This window comes from Sitodiplosis mosellana, unplaced genomic scaffold (assembly GCF_009176505.1).
Source record: "Sitodiplosis mosellana isolate CC-2019 unplaced genomic scaffold, AAFC_SMos_1.0 Smas_scaffold_6165, whole genome shotgun sequence".
Taxonomy (NCBI): Eukaryota; Metazoa; Arthropoda; class Insecta; order Diptera; family Cecidomyiidae; genus Sitodiplosis; species Sitodiplosis mosellana.
Window position 1 is genome coordinate 3,170,667 of NW_022601406.1, and position 25,751 is coordinate 3,196,417.

The 25,751-nt window shown below is 36.6% G+C and overlaps 1 protein-coding gene across 1 annotated transcript; it reads right to left on the reverse strand.

The window, feature by feature from the left end:
* Positions 1–1,080: 1,080 nt before the first annotated feature.
* LOC129574592 (5-hydroxytryptamine receptor 1D) lies at positions 1,081–25,751 on the reverse strand. Its single transcript, XM_055456789.1, has 11 exons — positions 25,417–25,751; positions 10,605–10,837; positions 8,541–8,666; positions 7,045–7,161; positions 6,544–6,616; positions 5,949–6,226; positions 3,978–4,109; positions 3,640–3,765; positions 3,010–3,221; positions 2,736–2,832; positions 1,081–2,596 (listed from the first exon to the last, which is right to left on the reverse strand). Exons 2-11 carry the CDS (start codon positions 10,821–10,823, stop codon positions 2,282–2,284), a joined length of 1,695 nt encoding a protein of 564 aa, XP_055312764.1. The 5' UTR covers positions 10,824–10,837; positions 25,417–25,751; the 3' UTR covers positions 1,081–2,281.

Sequence of the window (25,751 nt, forward strand, 5' to 3'; positions counted from 1 at the left end):
CATTTTAGTCATACTCATGTCCATTCAGTTGATGTCACCAGCAAACAAACTCATTTTCTGGTTTTCCAATTAAATTTCATTTTCACTATACTTCATAAAAATCCACAAAGGTTCAGCTTAAAAATCACATCCACTCTTTTCTTCTATTAAATACTGTTTGATTATTCAGTCTCCATCCATAAAATGACAAAAAAAAATTGATTGAAGCGCAACAAAGGAACAGAAACGGCATAAGCATTGATTTCAATTAGAAAAGTGTATTTTGATGGAACAAAAAAAGTGGATTGAAAAAAAAAAATGGATTGGTGTCAAATGACTATTGAAATTTGATGCAAAAACAAACGAATAATTGGATCACGTGACACATTTTCGAGTTCAGAGCGAAAAATTCACAATTCCCTCCCAGGGAAAAAGGGAGGTAACCAAATCTCGGAATGAAATTAATCAACCGACGAAATAATCTCCCGAAATATTAAATCATATTTTGTTTTCGCACAATTTAAATTCGTTTGATGTTTTAAAAAAATGTACTCGCTATCGGATAGCATTTAATTTGGGTCAAGGGGGAAACTACTACTACCGCATAATTCATATTAATACAATCTAGTACAACACCAATTCTGATAAATTCCAACCAATTCTGCGCAATTCAAAACAATTCCAATCAATATCCGATGTTTCTAAGTCAAATTTGATGATGATCAACTTCAAAAATTGCAAATATAGGGTTATTTAGCATCTCAAAGGAATGCTTAAGCGCATAGATGTTCAATCTTATCGAAATAACTTCAGATAGGGCGTTTTTAATTGTACATAAATCTCACTTCCAGTTCAATATTTCACTTCAAATTAGGTAAAGGCTTCATGATACATAAAATATTTTCAAAATAGAAAACAGAGCTAGAATTGAGTCTTGTAGATCAAACCAAGTCAAATATGTTCTCGAAGTAAAAACCTTCAATATGCATTCAAATGAATGGTAAATGTCCCTATATTTGCGATATTTTAAGTTGATCCTCACCAAATTTGACTAAGGAACATCGGAATTGATCAGAATTGCGCAGAATTTTTTTAGAATTTTTCAGAATTTGTGTTGTACTAGATTTTATTAATATGAATTACGCGGTAGTAGTAGTTTCCCCCTTGATTTGAGTTGTTATTTGTTTGGAAATGTGAGTTCAGTTCAAAAATCAATAATAATTCGCGAATGTCGCTGCCATTATTCATGATTATTTATCGTGGTGCAATAAAGTCGAATAATGTCACTTAAGTCAGCTAAACGTCAATTGAAGTGTTATTTATATGCTGTTGATCGAATTAATGAAGAGGAGAGTTACGGGTTTTCTTCTACATTTTTTTTCATTTTGTTCCATTTTAAATACGCAAATGTCACCATTTGTTGTTGCTCTTTTTTGTTTGTACTTTGTCGAATCGAGCCGAGATTGACTGTCGTTTTGAACGAAACAGGAAAAAAAGATGTGCCTCGCTATCTCGCTATCGATAGCTTTTGATTTGTTAGGTTGTGTATAAAAATGTGTTGCCGTCGTCGATTGTCAACGGAGTTTTTCAAATTTCTATTTAAAAAAAAAACCTAATCAATGTGAGAATCGAATTTTGCATGAACTTTGATACAAAACTAAAAAAACAAAAACCATCACTCAATTCACATTTTTTGAGCCACATGTAGCAATGGCAACAGTTCAGTGTGCTATTTCGACAATGTTTTCGCTAAATTCACATTTTCACAAAGTTCTTCTCTTTCACATGTCCACAGTTCTTGTTTAGTTGTTGAGCTTATATTTATTGTATCTGCACTGTCTGCTCGAGTTGATTCATTTTTCTCCATGAATTTTTGTTTTGTTTTTTTTTTCACCTTAAAAAAGAGTTGACCAACGAGAGATGTTGTGATGTTCATATTTTTTTTCTTCTGTTTTGGGGTCAATTGATTGTCCTGCACGGAGAGCAAAAATGAAACAAATTTTGTGCGTTGTTTTTTCATGTGTCTGAGTAAATGCACTGAACTCCGATCATAAATTTACAGAATGTTAGATTAATGTGTGCCGTTGAGTCCGAGCAGCAGTTAAATTTCATTTCAGTTTCATCGTGTCATACAGTTTTAAATTCTAAACTCCCATTAAACCAACTGTGCCAAAAGGAAAGAATGACCGAAGGTGACATGACTCGAAATTGGTCGCACTTTGATTTGTGTTCTTTTGTGGCCCTGTGATTGGTATACATACAAATTTTGTTTTTCTGTCGCATCAAAGACATAGAACGCATTTTAATTATCCGGTTGCCCGTTGTGCGCTTGATTCAAATATGCGTTTTTATTCTTTGCACAATTGATGTCATGTACAAATTGTTCACAGAGGTGCGGTTCCGATGTCGAAAAGCTCGATAAATGCGTTGTCATCGTTGACGGCGTCGTTGCCGCTGTGGCCATTGTTGCCGTCACCGTCGTTATCTTTGTATCGTTTTCAAATCGCACGGGATGATGATTGAAGTGCGTTTGTTTGGTTGATGTGTTTGTTGTTTGCATCGATGGATGTCGATAATTTAATTCAATACCGCTCGATTTTAAACAATGCAATTGATGCTAAGCAATGCGTACAAACACAGAGAAAAAAAAAACGGAGAATGTACAATATTAAATAAATATCTATGCGAATGGGGGGGAAGGGTATCGATGACAAATAGCAAAGTTACTGTGTAGATAATAGGCTAAAACAACTCACCTGCTGCCCATTTGCAGCGATTTGCTTTTGTGCCGATTGCATCGTCGACGAGAACGGATGCTCACTAACAATGTTATATGTGCGTTGTTGGGCCGATCTGAAGCAAAAGCGAACGAACAAAAAACAGAGAAACATTTTTTTTTTTATTATTCAACTTAAAATAATTTTTCATTTTAAAATAAATTCAATTTTGTTTTTTTTAATCGTAAATTTATCGCTTTTTTTCGCGCAATTCGCGCAATTATGCAGGAAAATAATGGGCTTGCAATTTTACCGTAATGTTTGTAAACTACTCGAGCTGACGGTTCGCTCTAAAATTTCGCCCCAATACTTTTCGGAGAGTGTATCGTAATCGGTTTGAGGTGGTATTAACGATGATACGGGTCGTGACGGTCCCGCCGGTGCCAAACCATTTAAATTGCATTCCGAGCTAACACTACAGCATCGCAATTTTTGCTCGGACGTGGTGTCACCGCGCAAACAGCACTAAATTATTTTAAAATACGGAAGAAAATGCAAAAAAAAATTGAGTGCGGAAAAAATGAAAGGATTTTGTGGTTGAAAAAACGATAATTCTGTGTGGAAGAGACAATTCCACGGAGAGATAAGTTCTATTTAAACGAAGGAAAAAAAGAAAAAAAAGGCGATTTAAAAGAAGAAAAATAGAATTTTTCCCGGGATATAAAAAGAAAATTGCTTCATCTTCGAATTTCTCTTCATCGAAACTACAATTTTCTTCATTTTTTCTGAAGAAAAGCACAGTTTCCAATGCAAAAAAGAGACAATTTTCCACCGGGTAAAAAGGCAATTTTAAAGCAACAATTTTAGGGCAAAACGCAAGAGAAACGAAAAAAACGAACGCAGAGGCTTACAATTTATTATTAATAAGATGAGACAAACATACCCTTAATACCAGAAGCTCCTTAGTCAAACGTCTAAAATGTGCATTCAACAGCCAATATAAAAATGGATTCCAAAATGAATTGCTTATGGCAGTCCATGTAACTAAAAATTCGAGAAATGGTGGCAGCTGCACGGAAACACACGTATATTTATATTAAAATTAATCGAACACATTTGAACGAATGAAATGAAGGCAAAAAAGAATATTTCATTTGAAATTCGTGCGGAACCAATTTCATTGAAGATGATATAATTCCGTCTGTGACCATAATTCAACTATTTAATACAGAGAAAATGGAAAGCCAAATCTATTTTTTTGCTGCTGCTGTTGCTTCATACCTTGGATCCAGTGCATGCGGCAACCACTTCTTGAATCGACCAAGGTGTAACCATCACAATAAATCCTAATGACATTGCAGCCATGGTACGTGATACTGAGCCACTTATTCGTCTTTCCTGTAGATCCACATTCTAAATGGTGTAAAATATGGAAAAAGAAATAGCAAATTGTCGATTCATGCAAGTTAATTGACACTCAAGAGTAGTAACAGCAGTAACAGCACCACCAAAGACATCAATATGCCGCAACACACATATACACATTTTTATGGGCCAATTTCATTTTACAACTCAGCTAAAATACATGGAGCGTGTATTTTTTTTCTTCTACTTTAAACTGTCATTCACTTCATAAATATTATGCTGGCTCATGCTTCTGAGTTGCGACCAATCAGATTATTTATGGTTAAATTAGCTTTCATTCAACAAAAACAGCTTGTTTCGTTCTAATTAAACTCAATATGAAGAAGCGAAAAAGACAATATGGTGAGCCTTTTTTTCGTCATTTGAATTGCTTTAAATATTCAAATAAATAACTTTGAAATGTGTTTATCTAAGGCTAATGCTCGGCAATATTTTCCGCGTTTGAAAATGAGCGCGCACGAAGAATTGTGCAGAATGTGCAAATTACTGTGCTTAAATCGACATAGTTTACCAGGCGGTTTTTATTGGGAAAATATCAATTGTGCGCTTGATTAAATTCGGAATACTTAAAAACAAATTAGGAACTTGCACATTGCGCTTGATTTGCAACGTGCTTTTTGCTCCATTTTCGACAAGGATACTAGAAGTCAGAGCGAGAGAGAGAGAGAGAGAGAGAGAGAGAGAGAGACTAATGAGTAGAGGTGTGCATTCACAGACAAATTAAATTTTAAATTATTGTTCGGGAATGTTGCCACGCGTACACGGGAGACATGATTTTGTTGCCACCATCAACACTGCCACCGCCGCCTTCGTCGTCGTTGTCGTCGGCGTCGCCGTCGCCACCGACGCCACTGTTCGTAAATAAACAAAATAAATTAGATTCATAAAAGCAATCGTAAGCAACAGCAGTATATATTTTTTTCCAGTCCCTCTATCAGTCGGTGGCGCGAACGCGCGAACTTTTTAACGTTTTAATGAACGCGGAAGCAAAGAGACATGCGGCTGATAGTAATTATATTTAACAAGATATATCCAGGTAGCAAAATGACTACAGAGAGAGAAAGAGAGAAAGCAAAATGACTACACACACTCGATATTGCGTAGCATTGCGTATGGCATCACACTCCCATTACCGAAAATTAGTTAATGAATCGCAATGTCACGTGCTAGAATGAGCATGAATTTATCGCTACCGCACCGTAACATGTTGAAATTGAACGAACGATCGAATTCTTCATTCGTTGAACGCGAGAAATATATCCGAAAATTTAAAAGTCAGCCATATAGAGTCACACAGTCTGTGGTGTGATGACAAAAGCGAATTCGACGATAACAATGCCGTTTATTTTCGAAGAATATGTGCTCAAGCACCTTTTTTTTCTTAATTTCGAAAAGTTTTTCAACACAAGTCAAACAAACCTTTCGTCTAATTTCAAAATAGACTTGATGATATTTCCATGGAAATATTCTAATCAATGCATAGAGCAAGTGAATCGAACAATTTTCAGTACACCACAGAGATATACTTCAAACTTGATGTCATTATTTGAAAATGTCGACTCAACGTATGCAACATTTCAATACGGAATGAGTTTTACCGTGCTGTGACAGCAGTAGGAAAATATATAGGAAGATGTGTTAAAACAGTTTATTCACTTGTTCACCTTTTTCGCATTAAAACTTTGAAATTTTCTATCGATTTTCACGTAATTTATGGTAAATTGTGTACTACGAAAAATGGGATGCAATGGGCGAAAAAAAAAATCTATAGCAAAAAAGGTATATATCGATCTGGTGTGTGATTGAATTGGTATTTGGTATATGTACCTTTTCGGTTGGTGATGGTAATATTGTGTTTCCGGCAACCGCAATGGGCCGTGTAACGGTTTCCGTTTGAGACATAGCAATCGATCGCGTTTGTTGCATCATTGCTGACGGTGTGGCAATCACCAATCGCAATCGGCTTGCATGAAAACTTGAACCATAGCAATACATTAGAATCATTGTGGTGGGAAAATACAGAGAGCATGTGGCCAATATTCGATACGATGGTTTACTGTAGAATGGTTCACATATCAGCAGACCGGTTTCATTGAAGTAATATCCTGAAAAATAAAAATAGACGGACGAACAAAAAAAAAAAATTGGGTCACATTGAAAATTCGTTTGCACCATTTTGCGTTGAAATTCTTCACAGCAATATAATTCCATAGAAATTAAATTGCTGCGAGGAATTTCAACATAAAATGGCGCAAACAAATTGTCAAAGAAATAAAACAGAAAATAAAAACAAAAAACAATGCGAACGAAGCGAATGTAAATGTTTGCAAATGTTGTGAATATGTTTCAAAAATCAACAGTTATTCGGGTAATTTGCATTTCATTTCATTATTTTCATCATTAAAAGAAATCCAATGTTTACCTTTGGGCAATACCAAGAATCCAAAAACCGTCAAGCATAACGTCCATGTTAAGCTTAATAGCGCCACACAGCCCTAGCAAAAAGACACAAAGAGAAAATGGTATGAATAACAATATCACTGCATGTGACACGATGCCAAAAACTTTTGTACATCTCGAAACAGCTATGTTTGACTAGCAAGATAGTAGTAGCTAAAAATAGCACGTAAAACTCGTGAATCCGTGCCCGTGCTCCGATCATCATAGAAAGAACGCAGCTTTTATGCATCGAGTCAAGAAATGTTTATATTACGCCATAAAATAGTCGAATTAATTAGCGACACCTCGCAACGAAGTTAAATAGATTGAAAATATATTTCAAAGGTGTTGTCTCGTTTCATCAAGTGATAAAAGAAGACGGAGAAACTTTTTCGCTCGCATTATGCGACAAATGATAGGTATATAAAGTTACCAGGAAGTTAAATTTAAATCGTATTAAAATTCCGTATCCGCTCATACTCACCTTCTTACTCGAATGCATTTGATATTTTTCCGCGTGCAATGCACACATGTATCTGTCAACGGCCATACATATCAAGATTACCGCACTTTGTTGGCATAGCGCACCGCGTAATAATGCCTATAGCAAACGAAACACAGAACAAAACAATTAATCCCAATTTCCACGGCTAAGTTTGATGAATGAGCTTTGGAGCATAAATTCCAAAAACAAAGAGTTATAATAACAAATCTATATACAGTAAGATTATCGACTTTCATTCATCTGACTATAACGACTATATGTAGAAAATTATTGCGAATTCATTTAAATTAATAACTTTATCAATGCGATTGCGATTGAAGACGAAATCGAATTGAATGCAATCAAATAAGACTGTTATCTATCAAATGATATTAGAGATGTGTGGGGACGGTGGGGGAGATGGGGTTGAAATTCTGTTATGGATTAGAAATTGTATTCAATTGAAAAGGCCATTAAATGATAAAACGATGATCGTAAACAAGGAATATGAGATGAGAGTAGAAACATCGTACAAACACATCAAGACATTTGATCAATGGAAGTACAGGAGAGAGAGAGAGAGAGAGAGAGAGAGAGAGAGAGAAAAAACACCGAGTGTATGGTAAGCCATGAGGTTTTGTGTTTGATCGTAAAAATAAAGAACTTTATTGCACAAGGTACAAAGGCATCTCAGCCATTGAATACCATCACGCCAATTAATTTCGATTTATGCTCGAAAAATATATGTATAACTTTGTGCTATGAACCAACGTGCCTGAAGTAGCACTGAACGAAATACTACTTTCATGAATGGAATACACGCTCTACACCAAGGGGGAAAGCAGTAATCTAGTAGTGCATTCAATACCGATTCAATGCCAATTCAATGCCACTAAATTCAAAACAATGCTATTCACAGTGAATAGCATTAATTTGAATTTAGTGGCATTGAATTGGCATTAAATCGGCATTGAATCAGAATGGAATGCAGTACTACATCGCTGCTTTCCCCCTTGCTCTACACACACACACACACACGATACATTGAAGGATGATGGAAACGTGCGGTTGATTCGTTCAGACTTTGTGAACTTCAGAGCTTATGTGACTGTGAAGAGTTTTCTATTCGACATACTCTTCACGGTTGTATTGAATATCGTTTGTGGTGAATGATATCAATAGTAAGTAGAGTAGCTCCACTATGGCTGTACGCAGAATATACATCTCAAGTGCTGTTGTATGCATGTAATTGTATAGAGCTCGAACGAAAAGAAAATAAATACCATGTGTATGATGGAAATTATACTAAATTTTGCATTCATGTTTTTTTTAAGGAAAAAATGTTGCATCCATGTTACCTCTTTATTTTGAAAAAAAAAAAGTTTCAGTCGAGAAGCACACTACACAAATTTGAATAATGAATAAAGTCGTTTGTAAGCTGAATTGTAAAAATTGAGTAAAAAATGAAAAGAGAAAGAGAAAAAAAAACCGATTACCTGTATTTGACAGAATATCTCACCATATGGCCAACAGTGAAAAAGTGCCGGTAAAATGCCCAATGGTGTGATTAATATCCCGATGGCAAAGTCATTTAATGCTAATGACGTCAACAGGTATCGCGGCTGCACACATTCCACATAATCACCCGTTCCACAACCAAGCCCGTACAATGGAATTGTTGCATTTCATACGGATTGTAGAGAGAAAGGAAAAGAGGGAGAAAGATAGAAAGCGGAACATAAAAATGACATTAACCAAACTATTTGACACAAAAACACTTTGATTTGAATGAAAAAAAGAGGCGTCGTGTAACATGGTTTTTATGCATAATTTGGACGAGAAAACAAAAACAAATTACATTCATTGTAAAGTGATCAGCCATCAAGTGTGAAAATGAAGCCATAAACATGAAAATAATATCGCCTCGTCACATGATGCAAGCGAAAATGCTCTCCTGTTCAGAAAAATCGTTCATTTCACGTAAAAACGACGAAGAAAAGTGCATTTAATAAATGAAATTGGAAGAAAAATGAATTTTGTGGGTCGTTGTTCTTTTTCAAATATTGAGCATTTTCACATTGAGCGCGATGGATTCAATTCGAGCTTTAGGCAGCAGTTAGTCCTTTTTGAAAGGTTGAAAATGGCAAATATCACAAAATTCCTCCGAATCGAGAACATCATTATCATCAAATACGATGTAGTTTTTTTTTTGACTGGTGCGATGCCTTTATTCGTATTTTGCACCGAATTCCAAAAATATTTCGTGTCAATCGATCGATATCGCTTTTTTCAATACATGTTTTTATCTCTAATATGAAACGAGCAAGAAAAAAAACGTTTCACATTGAATGTGAAGCAAAAATGCAATTTTGTCACGGTGTGTTATGTTCAATTATCAATCTATTTTTGCATGAAAATGAAGGCGGCGCCGTTGTGCCATTTTCAAATGTAATTATCGAGTATCTTTTTTATTCGGTGCTTTCAACGCTTGCGAAATACACTATCCACGTATTTGTCGTGGGCCAAAGTGAAGAATAGACACGCAGTTGAAACACAAGTTGGTTGAACATCGATGAATATTTTCATAAAACGCATGTTGTTGACTACGTTTCCGTCTCTCGTGCGGAAGAAAAACACACACACACACACAAAACAATAAAAGACAAAGACAAAACTTTTATTGCCTTGGCGTACCGTAGAGCCCAAAATGCTGTCGAAGATATGGAAATTAGTTTCTTTTACACAGAGGTATGCTGTAGCCACACAACACAAAAGATTAAATCACGAGAAAAAGAAACTTTGTTTTTCCGGCCACACACACACACAACATACGACTATTTTCACGTACCACTTGAACCTAGGGGGAAAGAACTGAGTAAATGAAAATATAAATATTGTAAATGTTCGCATATTGTACCGAGTTTGGATCAATACGCGTCAATGCGTGTCAATGCGCTGAATAACTAGCTGCGAATGCATGCAAATATGGTCAATAAAATGTACGTATTCGCAATTGTCATTCCTGCTCGCCACGAACGAGACGAAGCAACAGAAGAAAACAACAACAATAACACTACGGAACGCAGTGCAAATGCCTGTGAATATTTGTCAATACGTGTCAATGAAGTAAATATACCAATAGTTCCTTCCCCCTAGACGTGAACACGTGTAAGCGAGAGAAAAAAAGGAGAATAAGCACGTTAAATGTTACAAAGTGGATGTGTTCGTGCAGTTAAGACGGTGATGCGGTGTATAACGACACTTTCTTCGCTCATCAACTGGATCATTTTCACTCTTGATGGATGCTTGTTTATGTTGTGGTTGCTGTTGTGCGGTCGCTGAAGAGATATGTCTATTAATATTTCTTCAAACTTTTTTCTTTATCAGTTTTGATGATGAACCGCGCGCGCGAATTCGCTCGCTTGCAAACCAACTTTTGACTTTCTCAATATTTAAACGTGCACAAAATGGTATTTATCGAAAGAAAAAAAAACCTCAGGAAACGGGAGAAAGCGTAAAAGTGATAGAGTGAGTGAATGCAAAAAGCGTATTTCATTTACCTGTGGGTCGATGTACGGTGAGTAACGGCGATGATTTATCACAAAAATTAACATCAAGTTCGCTCCGATAATTCCGATCGTTAGCAAGAATATTATCAAGGCTTGAATTACATCTAATGGACCAATGTAGTAGTAAAGTGGATGCGTGTAACGTTCATGAGTGCAGCTAACATTCTTAATATTTGGTGCCGTGAGATAGGTTCCTGATTTTAGATCCATCGCATACGCATCACCTAAACAGAGAGAGAGAGAGTGAAAAAAAAGACACAGCGGGGGTGGAAAAAGTTAAAAGTTATGTACACAAATTTAGATTGTGAATATTAGAAATTTAAGAGCTTAATGTACCCATAAAGGAAGAAAAAAGGGTGAGAGATTCTAAATGAAATGCAAATAAATTAATATTTGAAGAGGTATAGCATATTTTGAGTGAATGGGAAAATTAGTGTTGATTTATATGTCGAGGAGCAGAAAATCAATTTCTTATGTAAATATCAACGCAGCAAACCGCTAGTTATTCGGTGTTGAAACTAAATTAATAAAACAATTCAGCCAACGGCAGCCGCCAGCTATTGACAATTATTCATTTATCGCAATTTTATTAAGACAACTATACAACACATTGACAAACATTGAAAAATAATTGAATAAGATATTTGTGGGTTAAACGCCCTTATAACTCTATTATGGCATATAATTATATGGTTTGGCACTCATGCAAGTAAAAATGCGACTAAACGCGCGAACCGCACACGCTTTTCCATGGAACGGGAAGTTAAATGATATACAATTTATTTAAATGAGTTATGCGACACAATTAACGAACACAAACCACACCGAATTTCGTTGTTGATGTTGGTTTTTCTTTTTCGTTTCCGAAGTTTTCAACGATTTTAATATTTATCTGACGATTAATGAAAATGGCTGTTTCCCATTAGTCGACTTTGAACATTATCACGGTATCGCATTGTATAATTGGTTGCCACTATCGCGATTGCCTTTGTTTGTTTGTTGAAAATGCCAAGGGTGGGAATGAAACCACGCAAAAATTTATCAGTGGGAAAAAGAGAGAAAGAGATGGGAGAGGGATAGAAAAGGAGGGAGGATGGTAGAGAAGGAGAAAGACGGGAGACAGGGCAGAAGAGCGTTTTGGCGAGAAGAGATGCCAGAGAAAGAGAGAGAGAGAGAGAGAGAGAGAGAGAGAGAGAGAGAGAGAGAGAGCGCTAGTAAGAGAATGCATTGTGGAATGTGGACGTGGTGTTTGTTGCGCGCTCGTTTGCATACACCATAACACTAATTACGAAACTGTATGCTCTTTTATGAGGTGGCGTTGTCATACCTCTCTAACTCATTTTACCAGTTGCGACGTACAATAAATTCGCGTTCTCTTCTGCTGCTGCTCATGTTTATATTTGCATAAATAATTTATAGAGTTTACGTACAGTGCCACAATCATACCAATAACTTTGCTCTCTGGCGCGCTAACACATAGAGAGAACACAACACGCGGCTTATGGTTGTCACGCGCGCGCCCTGTGAAAGCAAGTCGCTTTAAGCGACAATGTGAAACGGTGAATGTGTTATCAGTCTCCCACAAAATATGATTCGGTGGCTTTGAATAAGCTTGATCTTGGCTGCTCTTCTCTGGTTTCAGCCATCGAATTGTGAATTCAGAAGCGGTATCAAAGTGTGAATGGTTCGGCGATTTTGTTGACGAATCAAGGAGACCAATGCGTCTTATAAGCTATATCAATGGGCTGAGCGATGTGGGATTCTGTCAAAATGTTCCCTCACCCACCCACCGGTTATATCGAAAGTTCAAGTGTTTGAAAGCTCTTTTTGTATTCCGGCCACTTGAGAAACAAAGAAGCGCAAGAGAAAAAAAAAACGCGGTTTTATCCCTTTGCATGGTGGAATCAATGCCAAAATCATTTTGATTGAATTTATCGCGAAGCATTTGATTTTCAACGGGTATTTTAGGTGTCCCAAACAATAAAATAAGCGAAAAATCAATAGTCGGCAATAAAAATTGAAGAAGGAACAAAAACAAAACCGAGATCCAAAGTAAAATCGAAAATAAAATGAGGAAAAATCGTTCAATCACTGCATAAATGCACATTGAATCGGGGCCAAATGCGAATAGTCTTCGTCTTCCTCTCTCTACTCTCTCTACTCTCCATCTCGAATCTCAAACTATAACGATTACGAATGAAGACAAATAGTTGTTTGACACAAAAGCGAGCGAACGCACATGCAAATGATGGCCTTACATTGAGATTGACGATTATATGTATCGTTCGATGGCGACTAGGCGAACACATTACATACGTATATCAGAAAAATAACACCATACACGCAAACAAAAGCATGTATCTTGTGGTTATTTTTTTTTTATTCTGCTGCTGTTGCTTTTGTGGTTGTTGTTGTTGTTCACGCATCACAAACATAAAAGTCAATGAACAGAGAGCTCGCCAGGGCCGTAGCCAGAGTGGTGCTTGGTGGTGCGGAGCGTAATTGCGACAAGCAATAGTAACTTTGAATTTTATATTTGATCTTCAATAAACTAAAAATATTTGGTTATCCAAACATTACAAATTGTTGTTATTGTTACAAAACACCTATTCTTTTTCAGCACCGCCAAAAAAATTTTGAGCACCACCAAAGAAAAATTCCTGGCTACGGCACTGGAGCTCGCTGTTTGCTCGTTTCGATTTTTCCAAACCATTGATTTAACATAAGTAGTAACAGAAAATATACAACACATACACATGCACACATTCTGCCCAAGATGCAGAGCGAAACGAGTTTTGAACAAAAGAAAACGAATGGCCAAATCATTATTTCGCATTATTTTGTCACCGCAAGACTAACCAAGGCGAAGAAATATGGAGAAAAAAAAACATTCTGATGGATAAATGACGGAACAACATCAACAGAAAAAAAAAAATGTTTGCAATCGAAAAATTTCTGCAGCGTTTTCAATTCGCACCGATTTTCTTTTTCTTCGGTTTACTGTTCTTGTCTCTTTCGTTCGACTCATAATCATACGCACCAACGGAAGCGAGAAGCCAAAAGGAAGTGAGAAAAAAAGCACACTGTGCTCTTGATCCAACCGCAACAATAAAGTGCAATGGAAAAATGAAATAAAGCGATATCTTGAAGAGTTGTGTTGTTCCATTGCGATTTGCTATTGAGACCCTCCGATCATCTTGCTCTCTCTCTCTCTCTCTCTCTCATATACACAGAAAATTGTCCCGGAGAAAACCACTGCTAACGGCTTAAGCGGGTATCATTGCAAATCGTTTAGATTATGTACGACCATTTTCGATATACATATATATTCTCTTTGGTGTTTTTACGATGTTCGTTGGTGCGACGAATGATGACGACGACAACACTGTTTTTCTTCGTCGGTTTGTTGTTGCTTTTCTTTCACTCCTTTCAGTTATTACTTGTAAACTGTTGAAGCGAGAGTATGTCACAGTGAATCACCACTACCACCACCATCAGCCAAAAACAAGAACACTCATTTTGATATCAGTGAGTGTGACTTTGAAAGCATCTTCTTGGCAAAAAACCATAAATTCACTTCGCGATTGATTTTTTTCTTCCTTCTCTCTCATCGTTCGTTCATTCGGTTTCTGCTTTATTTTATCGTCTTTTTATTTAAAGAAAAAAAAAGTGTGAACATTTTCGTACGATTTATTCTGCTATTTTTTTCTGTGGCATTTTCCAATTTGTTTGCCCATTTTGCGATTGCGTTTGGTACATCTATCTGCCGATACATTCCAACCAGCCGAAATATGTAAACATAAATACACACCATTATGGCCATTCCAATCAAAGCGTTCCCAACAGCGGCGTTCGCAATAGGAGATTCACCAGCAGAAAATGCCAAACATGAATAATGATGCGACACGCGGTGAAAATTCATCCGTGAATTGATTCGATTCATAATTTAGCAACAAATATACGCAGGGGTTACCCATGAGTAAAGGTGATGAGCGCTTTCTTTTACGCATCATATCCTGAACAAACGAAATATTGAGAGAGAGAGAGAGAGAGAGAGAGAGAGAGAGAGAGAGAGAGAGAGTGGTGGAGAGAGAGAGAGTGGTGGAGAGAAAGAGAGAAAGGTAGACAGAAAGGTGGATAGAAAGGAAGATAGCGAAAGTAAAATGAAACGAGGCAAGCAAATAAAACGATTCTTTGCTGACATTTTTTCTTCCTTCTTGTGGTTTTTCTTCGAACGCAACCTTAGGTTATGTGTAAAGCCACTTTCGGTTTGAACAAATAATTTCAAACAATTCAACTCGTTCGCCAATTCCGAAAAAAAGGTGTCGAAACAAACCGAACGAAAATAAAGTGGATTGATTTGTATCCAATATTGTGGCAAACCATTTCGATTGCGTCGAAAACTTGCCGAATGGTGGTAGTTCGGGTTGGAAAATATGTTTGGTTGTTTCAACGTTTTAAAGTTTCAAGACAACAATTGTTGTTGAATTCACCTCACCTCCCAGAGAAAGCGAAAATTCCATTTATTTTCATTCAACAAACAATTTTCTAATTGAAATCAAAATTAAATGAAATGAACTGGATATTTGATTTGTCTATTTGCTTATTGTTTGCTAAACTTCTCGTCGATTCTTCTTTGGAAAAGTGAATAAAAACTTGAGGCAAATATTTTGTTTGATGCCATGATCAGGTACTTAACTTGATTATTATGGTAAAAGTACTGCCGAATGAGAAAAGGTTAAATAAGAAATTATTGCTTTTACACAAAAGCAAAAAAATTTACATAAAATTTGGCGCGAATAATGCTCAGCATTATGTTCAAGTGTATAACAAAGTTTTAAATGCGCGAATATTGATGGTTTTTTTTCCAAGGCTAAACGAAGAAAAAAAAACCAGCCATGGCAAAAACTTGTGAACAAACTTTTACAAGCTTCAATGGAATTCCCTTTACACGAATCCCGACCGCAGACTCATAAGAAAATTATTGATAGAAATGTAGAGCAAAAAACGAACTACGACGACGACGACGATGGTCGTTTGGACAAGAAACAAATAGTCTTGGCAGCAACTTTGCGGTTTTTGCTGTGCACTTTTGTAGTTATTAACATTTCGACATTGCCTTCAGTGACAATGTTCGGCCACAATATTATTTAAAGCTGTTGTGTGTGTGCGTGCATCGTCAATGGCATTTTTCCTCTTCATTCTTTCTCACTCACCTTTGTCCGAGGCATTTTTCCTGGCTTCTCGTAGCTTCTTTTTTAAAACCCTTTTCACTTCCAATTTTGCTAACATTTTTGCCATAGGAGTAGTATTTTGAAGCATTTTTAGTTATAATTTTCTTAGTGAGAAAAAAAACGGGTATGTATTCCCTCTATTCCTTCTATCTCAGCATGAGCACGAAAATTCCAAAAGAACAAAATTAAGATTATGGATGAAAAATAATAAAACGCAAAACATCCGATGGTATTCATTTGACATGATTCTCTTTTGCCATTTTGGGATTTATTTGCTCTGAATGGATTGAACAAACACAAACTCATACAATAATAAACAAAATGAATCGAGGATAAAGCCGAACCAAGCGAAGAGAGAGAGAGAGAGAGAGAGAGAGAGAGAGAGAAAGAAAGAAAGAGAGAGAGAGAGAGATTGTTGCCGAGACGAAAACAGCTAGCGGTACCGAAGTCACGATGTATAAAATCGAATTTGTTTCTCGGAGAGTTATGTGAGTATGTGCTCTTTTTCATTTATCCATAGTCAGCAGACATTTAATTCCATTCGCAAGCGTGTGAGTAAGAGAGATAGAAAGAACAAGAACGAGGGAACTGGAAAGGGAGGATGAAAGAGTGAGATCGAGCGAGCGAGCGAACGAGCGGTTGAGTGAGCGAGAGAAAGTACGAAAGGCCAAAAGAGTGAATGAAGAGCGACTAAGCTACAATGCAAAAAAAAGCGAATGAGCAATAAAAATGGTGTGGATACCATTTCCTGGCCAGATTGCATCAGAAGGCAGACGAATGTAGGGAAAAAAAATTCCCGAAAAAAAACAAAACGTCATGCATGTGTGTGTGCGCCGAAAGCTTTTCTATTTAAAGAGCATATTTGCAATATCCAGAGCGAAACATTGTTGCAACCAGCCGACAATAGAATATTTGTGGCAAAAAGGCAATCGCACCATCATTACACGATGAGAATTTTGGTTCACAAAACCGAAAAATGTCAAGACAAATTTAACCACAGCCCTTTCGTTCCGTACAAAGTTCTATATATGCCAAAAACAACGAACGCACCACATTTTAATGTAGAATTGGTGTATTTCCAATAAAATCTTTTGTTACACTTGAGCAATATTCTCTTCGTCGTATGGGTTCTTTTGTAAGCATATTTCACAATCTGCTTCATGTCAACCAGAACAAAATGCTAAACCAACAGAAAGCACATAGGAACACATGAACTGAATACTGGGAACAATCATTTGAATTTGTCGTACCAATTTTATGTGCTTATTGGACTTAAAATATATGTGAACCTGTGTGTACGGGGCGGAAAATGTTTCACATTTTTGAACCAATCCATTGTATTTGTGATATTTTACAACGAATTATTTAAAAAAAATAACCGAAACAAATTATTAATGTGATATCGTTAATGTTTTAAATGTTTGTCAATTTGTTTGCTGTCGTTTTTTTCTCCATAAATTCCGCATGGACTGTCGTAAATTGTGTGCCATGATGCCATACACATGCAATACAATTGGATGAAAATTTTGTTGATATTTTTGATTTAAATGTGCGGTTTGCAACTGAAATTGTTTAATGCTTCACTTATTTCATATATTTTTTATTTTATGGTCGAATTGAGTTGTTCTTTTTGTGCGTGTTGCAGTAAATATTTAGGTATTTTGTCATACCTCGTTATGTAAATACCATCAACACCGGAAAACTATGATATTTATTTTTTGATTGGCCAACGAAAAAAAAAACGCATCGAATTTTACGAACAAAAAAAAATTGCCGGAAACAAATAGAATGAATGGCTGTGACAATGGTTACAATTCACGCGATTTTCTTCATTTTTGCTTGAATATGACAGTTGACAGATTGGAAAATAAATTCGCCCAATTTCAGTGGATAAACCAAAACAAACAAAAAAAAACGGATTTTTTTTATGTTTCTGCCATCCCTTCCGATCTCGCTCATTTCTTTCAATTTAAATGTTTTTCTTCTTCCACTTTTCATTCGTCGTCTTCCTTCTTATTCGTTCCGTCGTTGTTATATCGGTTGTTATGCACAACAATTTTATGATGGAACTTTCTTCGTATTTAAACCGATTTCAAAACTTTAACATGAAATGATTATACTGATAAAACAGTAAATTCCGAGTCGGATGCTTCTGCTAGCAAGAAATAAAAACACGATAGTTGGACACACAGAACAAGCGAAGGATGGTGAGATCGAGCGAGAGATTATTTGGCAGTGTCGTTATTTCTATTGATTTGCATGCGAATAATTTGTTCAGTGCCCAATTCGGCTGGATAAATTGGAACACTCCCAGATGGGAGACGAACTTGACAAAGCACCAAGTGCAAGCAAAAGGGAGGAAGAAGTGGGGAGAAGGAAAGGGGAAAGAAGAAACGGGCTGTGAGTGGGACAGAAAGCGGCGAGCGATGCGAAGAAAAAAAGCTCATTTTATTGTTGAAAGCGGGCTCTTACCAAAAACTTTGCAATCAATAAACTAAGCGTCGCACTCTTGCATTGTTGTAATAAATGTGACTCCAGCAAAGTGATAGAAAGAGCGAGCGTGTGTGTGAGTGAGTGAGAATGAGAGAAAGAGAGAGAGAGTTGGAACAGGAAGATTTTTGGGTAAAAGCCAGCGAGAACAACAAATCATAAATTATTTGGTTGTGTGTGTGTGTGAGAGAGAGAGAGAGATAGATTAAGAGAAAAGGAGAGTCTAAAAGCGAGAATAAGTAGAAGAAAGCACGTTTCTGTGCGCGTTTAGTGAAGCACAAAAATGCTCTTTTCTGCCACTGAAGAATGCATAAACAACAATAAATGAAGTTCGACCTCATTCGTACGCAACGTATGTCCTACTTGACAGAAAAAAAGCAGATCGTGACCGCTGGCTCATTTCATTTTTTTTTTACTTACTTCAATGTAATGCAATGCACAACAACACTGGACGAAAAAAAAAACTCGTTGCTCTCTTCGCACATACACATGAATGTCAATAGAATGCGGTGCATTTTTCGCCCTGCCATGATTGCGCGTAACACACCAAAAGTGTGGGAAATTCATTCTATACATGGCAGATGCAAATGTGAGAAAAAATGGAGATCGCATGGAGAATGTGTATGTGTGGGCGATGCAACTGATTCGTGGCCCTCTTTTTGCTAATGCTGCTGTTGATATCCACACAAATAATACACACACAACACTGAATTTTTTTCAACCATTTGAATTATATGCACCTTTAAAACTGAATGTTTGCTCTTTACTTATGGCTAATGTTCAAACAATGCGCTAAAATCTCCACGAAATGTGTCTCAACTTTATTGACCTTATTTTTTTCTCCCTCTCTCTCTGTGTACGAGAGATTACGCAAACATTTTCTCTTCACATTCTTTGCTTTGGCTATTTGAATGTGACATCAGGCCATAATTTACACATATTATTAAATGCAATGGGGATCATCATAAAACATATGCAAAAGAAGTCTTCTAAAATGTAACGAATACAAAACCCGGCTCAAGGTCCATGGCGCGTCTTGTTTACATTTCGCAACAAAAAAAGCGATGAGTTTTTTTTTCTGCCGTCCACTTGATGACATTTTTAGCTCATGGTTTGCAATAGCACGCACCGAAAAAATGGGGTTGTATTACTACTATGGGCAACGTTTTTTCTCTCTCTCTTCGGTGTGGAAAGGTTTTAAGGCAAAAAAAAAGTCACTGGGCAAAATCCAATGTTTAAATATTGAACGAGGTGAACAAATAAAATATGTGTTTGTAACGGGGTTTTGTTGGCGTTGATTAAACGATGATAATGTTGAAGCTAGAAGCATGCTGCTGTAAAAATAAAATGCGCTTCGTCGAGCGCAGACGACACACACACACACACACACGTCGACTGTGTGTGTAAATGAAAAATATAAATCAAAGTAATGGATTTCCATGCTTTGCACCATTTCCATTTTGATGTGGAACGAGTGGAAAAAAAAACGGATCCAATAGAGACTTTGAAATTGTGAAATGCAAGCAACTAAGCCGATTGAACCCATTTGCACTGCCAGCAAACACTGTCGAACGGAAATAAATTGGCTAAATTCAAACTTACTGGCTGGCAGTCTCAAATTGGAAAGTCGATTGTGATTCCGAGTCTAGAGTTTCACTTCGGATTTTATATTTCCATCTGTTTCTCTTCCATTCTCTCCAGCTCTCACTGTCTCTCTAGCTCTCACTGTCTCTCTAGCTCTCTTTGCCTCTCCATCTCTCACTTCCATTTTCCATCTCACTCGATAGAGAAGAAAAGAAGCTGTCAAACAAAACGATGCAAACACACTCAATGCCATACAAAATACCTCACAGTATGCCAAAGTCGAGATGCTGTCATTAGCATGAGATGCTTTGCCTGAAAAGTACCGGTGAGATCATTAATTTTATTCAATAATATGATTTATTGGTATATTGATAACAGGCAATACGCACAACACCCAGCCCAATCATATCAATATCGAATCGAGAATTTTCGCAATACATATTTTACGCCCTGAATTCCCTGAATTCCCTGAATTCACCCAACGACTGGCACACAAATACGACAAAGGCATGTCTTCATTCTACCATATTATTAATGATCGCGGTTCGCCATCAAATACTAATTTATATGCATAAAGTTTATAAATAACAAAGCTGATAATGAGTTTCAATAGTGAAAAAAGGCATCGCGTAGCAATTGGCAATTGGCAATTGGCCGGGCAGAAAAAAACACAACGTTTCATCAACAGCATCAACAATCTGCAAATGATTTGTTGAATGACTCGATGCAAACAAGAATGAAAAAAAAACACCAACAACGCGGCGGCATCAATTGTTTGCTTAAACGGAACGCAATTATTGACAGAGTATCGTAAATCAAGAACATTTTCGCCGATTTTCACCAAAACCAAGACCCGACTATTTGCTTTTAATTGTAAAGAATTTTGATGAATTATTTCCTAGAATTGGTTTTTGTTTAATAATTATTCTTCAGTATTTATTTTTCCGCGAATGAAAATTATGCAAATGTGTGTGATTTCAATGGGAATTTCCATTTTTTTTTTGCATTATTCGCCATTCCTTTTGACGTTTTTTTCCCCCAATATTTTTCATTAAATTTTCTTCGATTATTGCTATTGATTGAAATTAAATGGCATTGTTGATGCCTTGTCATGATCCGTAAAACTTTGGATCTGAAAGTCACATGATCTGACTCACATAACAGTGTGTCGCGAGAAAAAAATCGAGATGTCGACATCTGACAAGCAACAATATTGTGTTGGTGCAGCTAAACATTGATGTAACGACCGTGTTGCACAAAGTAATGGATTTTGTTCTGCAGTCAAAAGATGAGGGAAAAACAGATGCTCTAATTTAGATTTTAAATTAGCTCAAATGCATTTCGCGTTTTACACCAATCGACAATGTCTAGACTTAATTTCCATGCTGTTGACGCGATTTGGAAAGCATTATTATGGATGAGGCTTAGACGTAATATGCTTTATAGCAACGATGAATATTCGTTTGCAAAGCAAAGTGTCGCTTATAATGGATGCGAATCGTTTCAAAACAATCACTTCCGCCATTCGACGGGAAGTAATCACTATCATCACTTTAGCTTTCCGATATTAAAACGAAAGAAGAAAAAGAAATTGGAGTGAAAATAATAGAAAAAAAAGAGCTTATAAACTTGTTATAAAAAGACATTGAAGGAAAGAGAGAAAGAGAGAGAGAGAGAGAAAGACAGAGAGAAAAGCCCGAGTGAGACATGACGTTTTGTTTGAAGTTCCATTATTTTGCACTAAAATTCCATTTATTTTTCAACCAAACACACAAGTTCGAACAACAACAGCAAAGGAAAAAACTCTTTACACAACTAAATGGATACTTTTATCTTGTTTGTGGCGGCGGCCATACACACAAAAACACAAACACATTTTTCAAGTGTACGCTGATGATTTTAAACGCCTATTACAAGTCATCCACTGACAAAGAGACAATTTTTCTCTCTTTGAAACCATAGCATCAACAAAGCGAAAAAGCAGATTTTTTTAAGTGCCAAACAAACGATTGAATTATGTATACATCTTTTTAATACGATGCATCTTTTTATTCCTCTTTGTCACATTCCATCACTTTTCGCCGTCTGTCGGCAATTTTTTTTCACACACACAAAAACAAAACAATTGAGAGATTCATTGCGTTCGTCGCTTTCTCTTGTCACTGAAGAGGATGTAGCTAATTCAATGAATGAATTCCAATCTCGTGCCCCATTACGTGGTGTGTAAAAGCTGTCATTGTCTCGACTCGACAGGTAAAGCGCTTTACCGTCGAAAATATCAACGGAACAATGTTCCATTGGAACATGTGTTGTTTTTTATTCATTTTTTTTAAACTGATCCACATATATATTAATCTTTATATCTTCGGCTGTGTGTGTGTGTGTGTGTGTGTGTGTGTGAATGAGTGGAAAAAGTGCCAATTTCGGGAATGCAAGCTGCCAGATATCCATCCATAGTCGGTCTCTGAGACACAAAAGAGAGTAAACGAGAGAGTGAAAGAGAGTAAGCGAGAGAGAGAGAGAGAGACAGAGTACAAAAGCACACGCACACACATTTCACTTCGTTTATTGCTCGTAATAACTCAATTTATTACTATTCCTTTTAATGGTGATAGAGATGCAATGACACACTTAAATTTCAAGCTTTCCTTTTATATTGGAAAGAGTGGTTTCTGTATTTCGTTTTACTCGTTCACTGTCGCTCTTTCTCTCTCCTTTCTTCTTGTTTTTCTCTTTTTCATTTGCTTTCTTTCCTTTCTCTTCCAAACACCCCTCTCGCTCTCATCATCTTCCACACAAACACACACACACACACGCACTCGCTTTGTGCCTCTTTTACATTCGGTTTAAGAGAAATAGTTGTACCACATATAAGATTCCATGGCTATGGCACACATGCATACGAATGGAACGCAGTTTTGAGGACGAAAAATTGCCGCAGCATTGAGGCAATGCGCAACATATTTTCTTTTGCGTTGTTATCGTTTTATGTGATTCATTTTTCCCACACTATCTCTCGCTGGCTTTTGAAGCGAAGCCTCAAATAGGAATGCTTCCAAAATTTTGCACTGACAATAATAAACCGAAGATAGATATAGAGAGCTAGAGAGTGTGAAAAAAGTGCATTCCGCTTGAATAGCTTCTTATAAACGAGTTGAGATCATATTTTGTCGAGCAAATTTGTTGCTCACTTAATGTCTCATATATTGACAACAACAATCAGCACCAACAAAAGAGCTAAAAAAGCATCGAAATGCTCGTTCGGTCGGCACTTGTTGCTGCTTGATATTGATACAGAGAAGAAAAGACACACACACACAAATGAAATGTGAAACCCGTAATTCAGTTTGCAGTACATCTACAGGCTCAGATGTTTGGTTTAGTCATTTCGATTATCAAATTATTCGTCAGTTTCGGTTGACCGACAGAATCTGGCACTTTTTTCCATTGGATCTAACTACAAGCTGAGCACATGGACAGGACATGCTATACGATGTTGACTTTTGATTCATTGAAATTGACAGCAAGCCACTCAATCCGGCAAGAATTTCAAGTACGAGGTAAGGGTGTACAACCGGAAACCGAGAAGACTATTTCAGTTTTTTGCTGCTTGAGAAGGAGGTGCATTTGTGAATGCCATATAAATTAGAATGACACACAAATGACCATTTACGCCATGCTAAAAGCTTCATCGAAGTAGTGGAGATGGGGAAAATTTATGCCGTAATATTTATTGTGTAAACTAATTTGTTTATTTCCGATTAATGGAATTTGCTGCAGTTTACCGTAAATCAACCGATTGAATTTCATTTAAATATTGTATCAGCTTGAGCTAAAAACCATGTTCGAAACCATTTAAAATACGTGCATATAAGCTAATAATTGGCCGATAGGCTCGCATAAATATCCGTATATGTGTGTTTGTGTGTGATCCGAAAACTTCTAAATAAATACAGGGTTTTTAGTGCACTGTTGTAAAACAGGTTGTTAGGTTGAGTGAGGACCTCTTTAAATGCACTTCTCTAAATTGGTTTTTGCCCGAAATTATTGAAAAAGGAATAAAAAAATTGCATACACGTTTGTGGTCGAATATGAATTTGATCGGGTTGTATTTAGGAAATTATTGATATGCCCTACGCTTCAATTGCTATTTAGTAAAATGCGGTTTCAATTTATAAAATTGGAATCATCATATCTATGGTCGGGGCTATTAGTTTTCTCTCTCTCTCTCTCTCTCTCTCTCTCTCTCTCTCTCTCTGTTCGATGGCCAGGTCAGGTCAATTTATTTGTGAAATGAAGTAATCGATTAATTGGATTGTCGATTGAACATAAATTTTTTGAGTGTTTCTCTTCCCTTTTGTTCTCCCTCTTACTTTTCCTTTTGCTCTTCCTCTCGCTCTATGGTTCAGAGATTTCTTGGGAATGTTGAAAATGTTTACTGGTTGAAAGTTGATCGGTATCGTTGGTCAACCGGAATTTACTGATTGTTCTGCAGTCGAAAATTCAATTTAAATGTCCAATCAATTCGTGTGTCGACCAAGGGAGCGAACGACTGCCTTCTCAAGCAATATTATGACAAAATGTGTGTATGTATGTGATAACGTTGTTTCAAGTTTTTGGTTGTGCATTTGATATTATAGATTTATCCACATCGTTTGCATTACATTCGAAAAGTTTGCCACTGATGAAGACTCTATGAATAAACTCTATTGGAATATCAGATTTAGGCTATGAGATCATTTGCAATGAATCAGTTTGTGCGTGTGTCCGTCTCTCTCTGTGTGTATATGTGTTTTCATTGTGCCGCAGTTTTGCACACATATGAGCCGATTTTCGACCAAATTCGACTAAATTCATTATGCTATTCACTGGATACATGATTTTTTTTTAAAGCATCACGCATCAAATATCTAAATAAACGGACCAGTAAACAAATCTCTCCCCATCCCCACCTCTACTCATCTCTCTCTCTCTCTCCTTCTCTCTCATTCCCTCTGTAAGTTTATTTTTGAATGCTGTTGCCCCCTAGCATCCGGATGCAACATGCTGAAAATGTGCAAACTGTGCAATACTCTCGATATATTCAAACGTAATCCATCAGCGAACGGAAATATGTATTTAGAAGAAAAAAAATGCTCGATGCGGGTGTGTGGAAAATCGAACGATTTTTTTTCGGTCTTTCTCAATCATCCATTGAATTGAACAAATCTCTGAATTCAAAATACTCTTCATTTGGACCTTTTGTGATGGAAAATGCGTTGTTTCAAACGGTTTTCCCTTCATCCGCCCTGCATCTGTCACAATATATGAGTATGACAACAATGCACTTTGCAACAAGCAAGTTCGAGTCGCCAAACAAAAGAAACAATGTTTCTACCGTTTTATTTCTTCCATTTCTTTTCGACACCCCATTTGTTTGTTTGTTAAAAAAAAGTTTTCTTATGAAGTCAAGTACATCAACACATAAAGAATGCAGAAGATATGGGATATCTTACCAAATTTTTAAAATCCATCTAGTGGGTGGCAACATTCGAACGCAGAATGTTACAGAGTCAGCACTATTAATTCGAAAATTCAATTCGATCACTGGTTCTCTTCTTCTTTTTTTTTTATTCCGATGTAGAAATAAAATAAAAACTCACACAAACACGTAGATAGATGGTTTATCGTTATTGTTAGCCTTTTGAAATAATTGAATTCATTTTGTGATCCTTTGTGTTTATTGCCGACCCGAAAGTTTTTTTTATTTTATTTTCGTTTGCCTATTCGGTTACACTCGATGATTTTCCAGGCAGTGGAGCATTCCCTGTTGTATGCGTGTGCGTGTGTG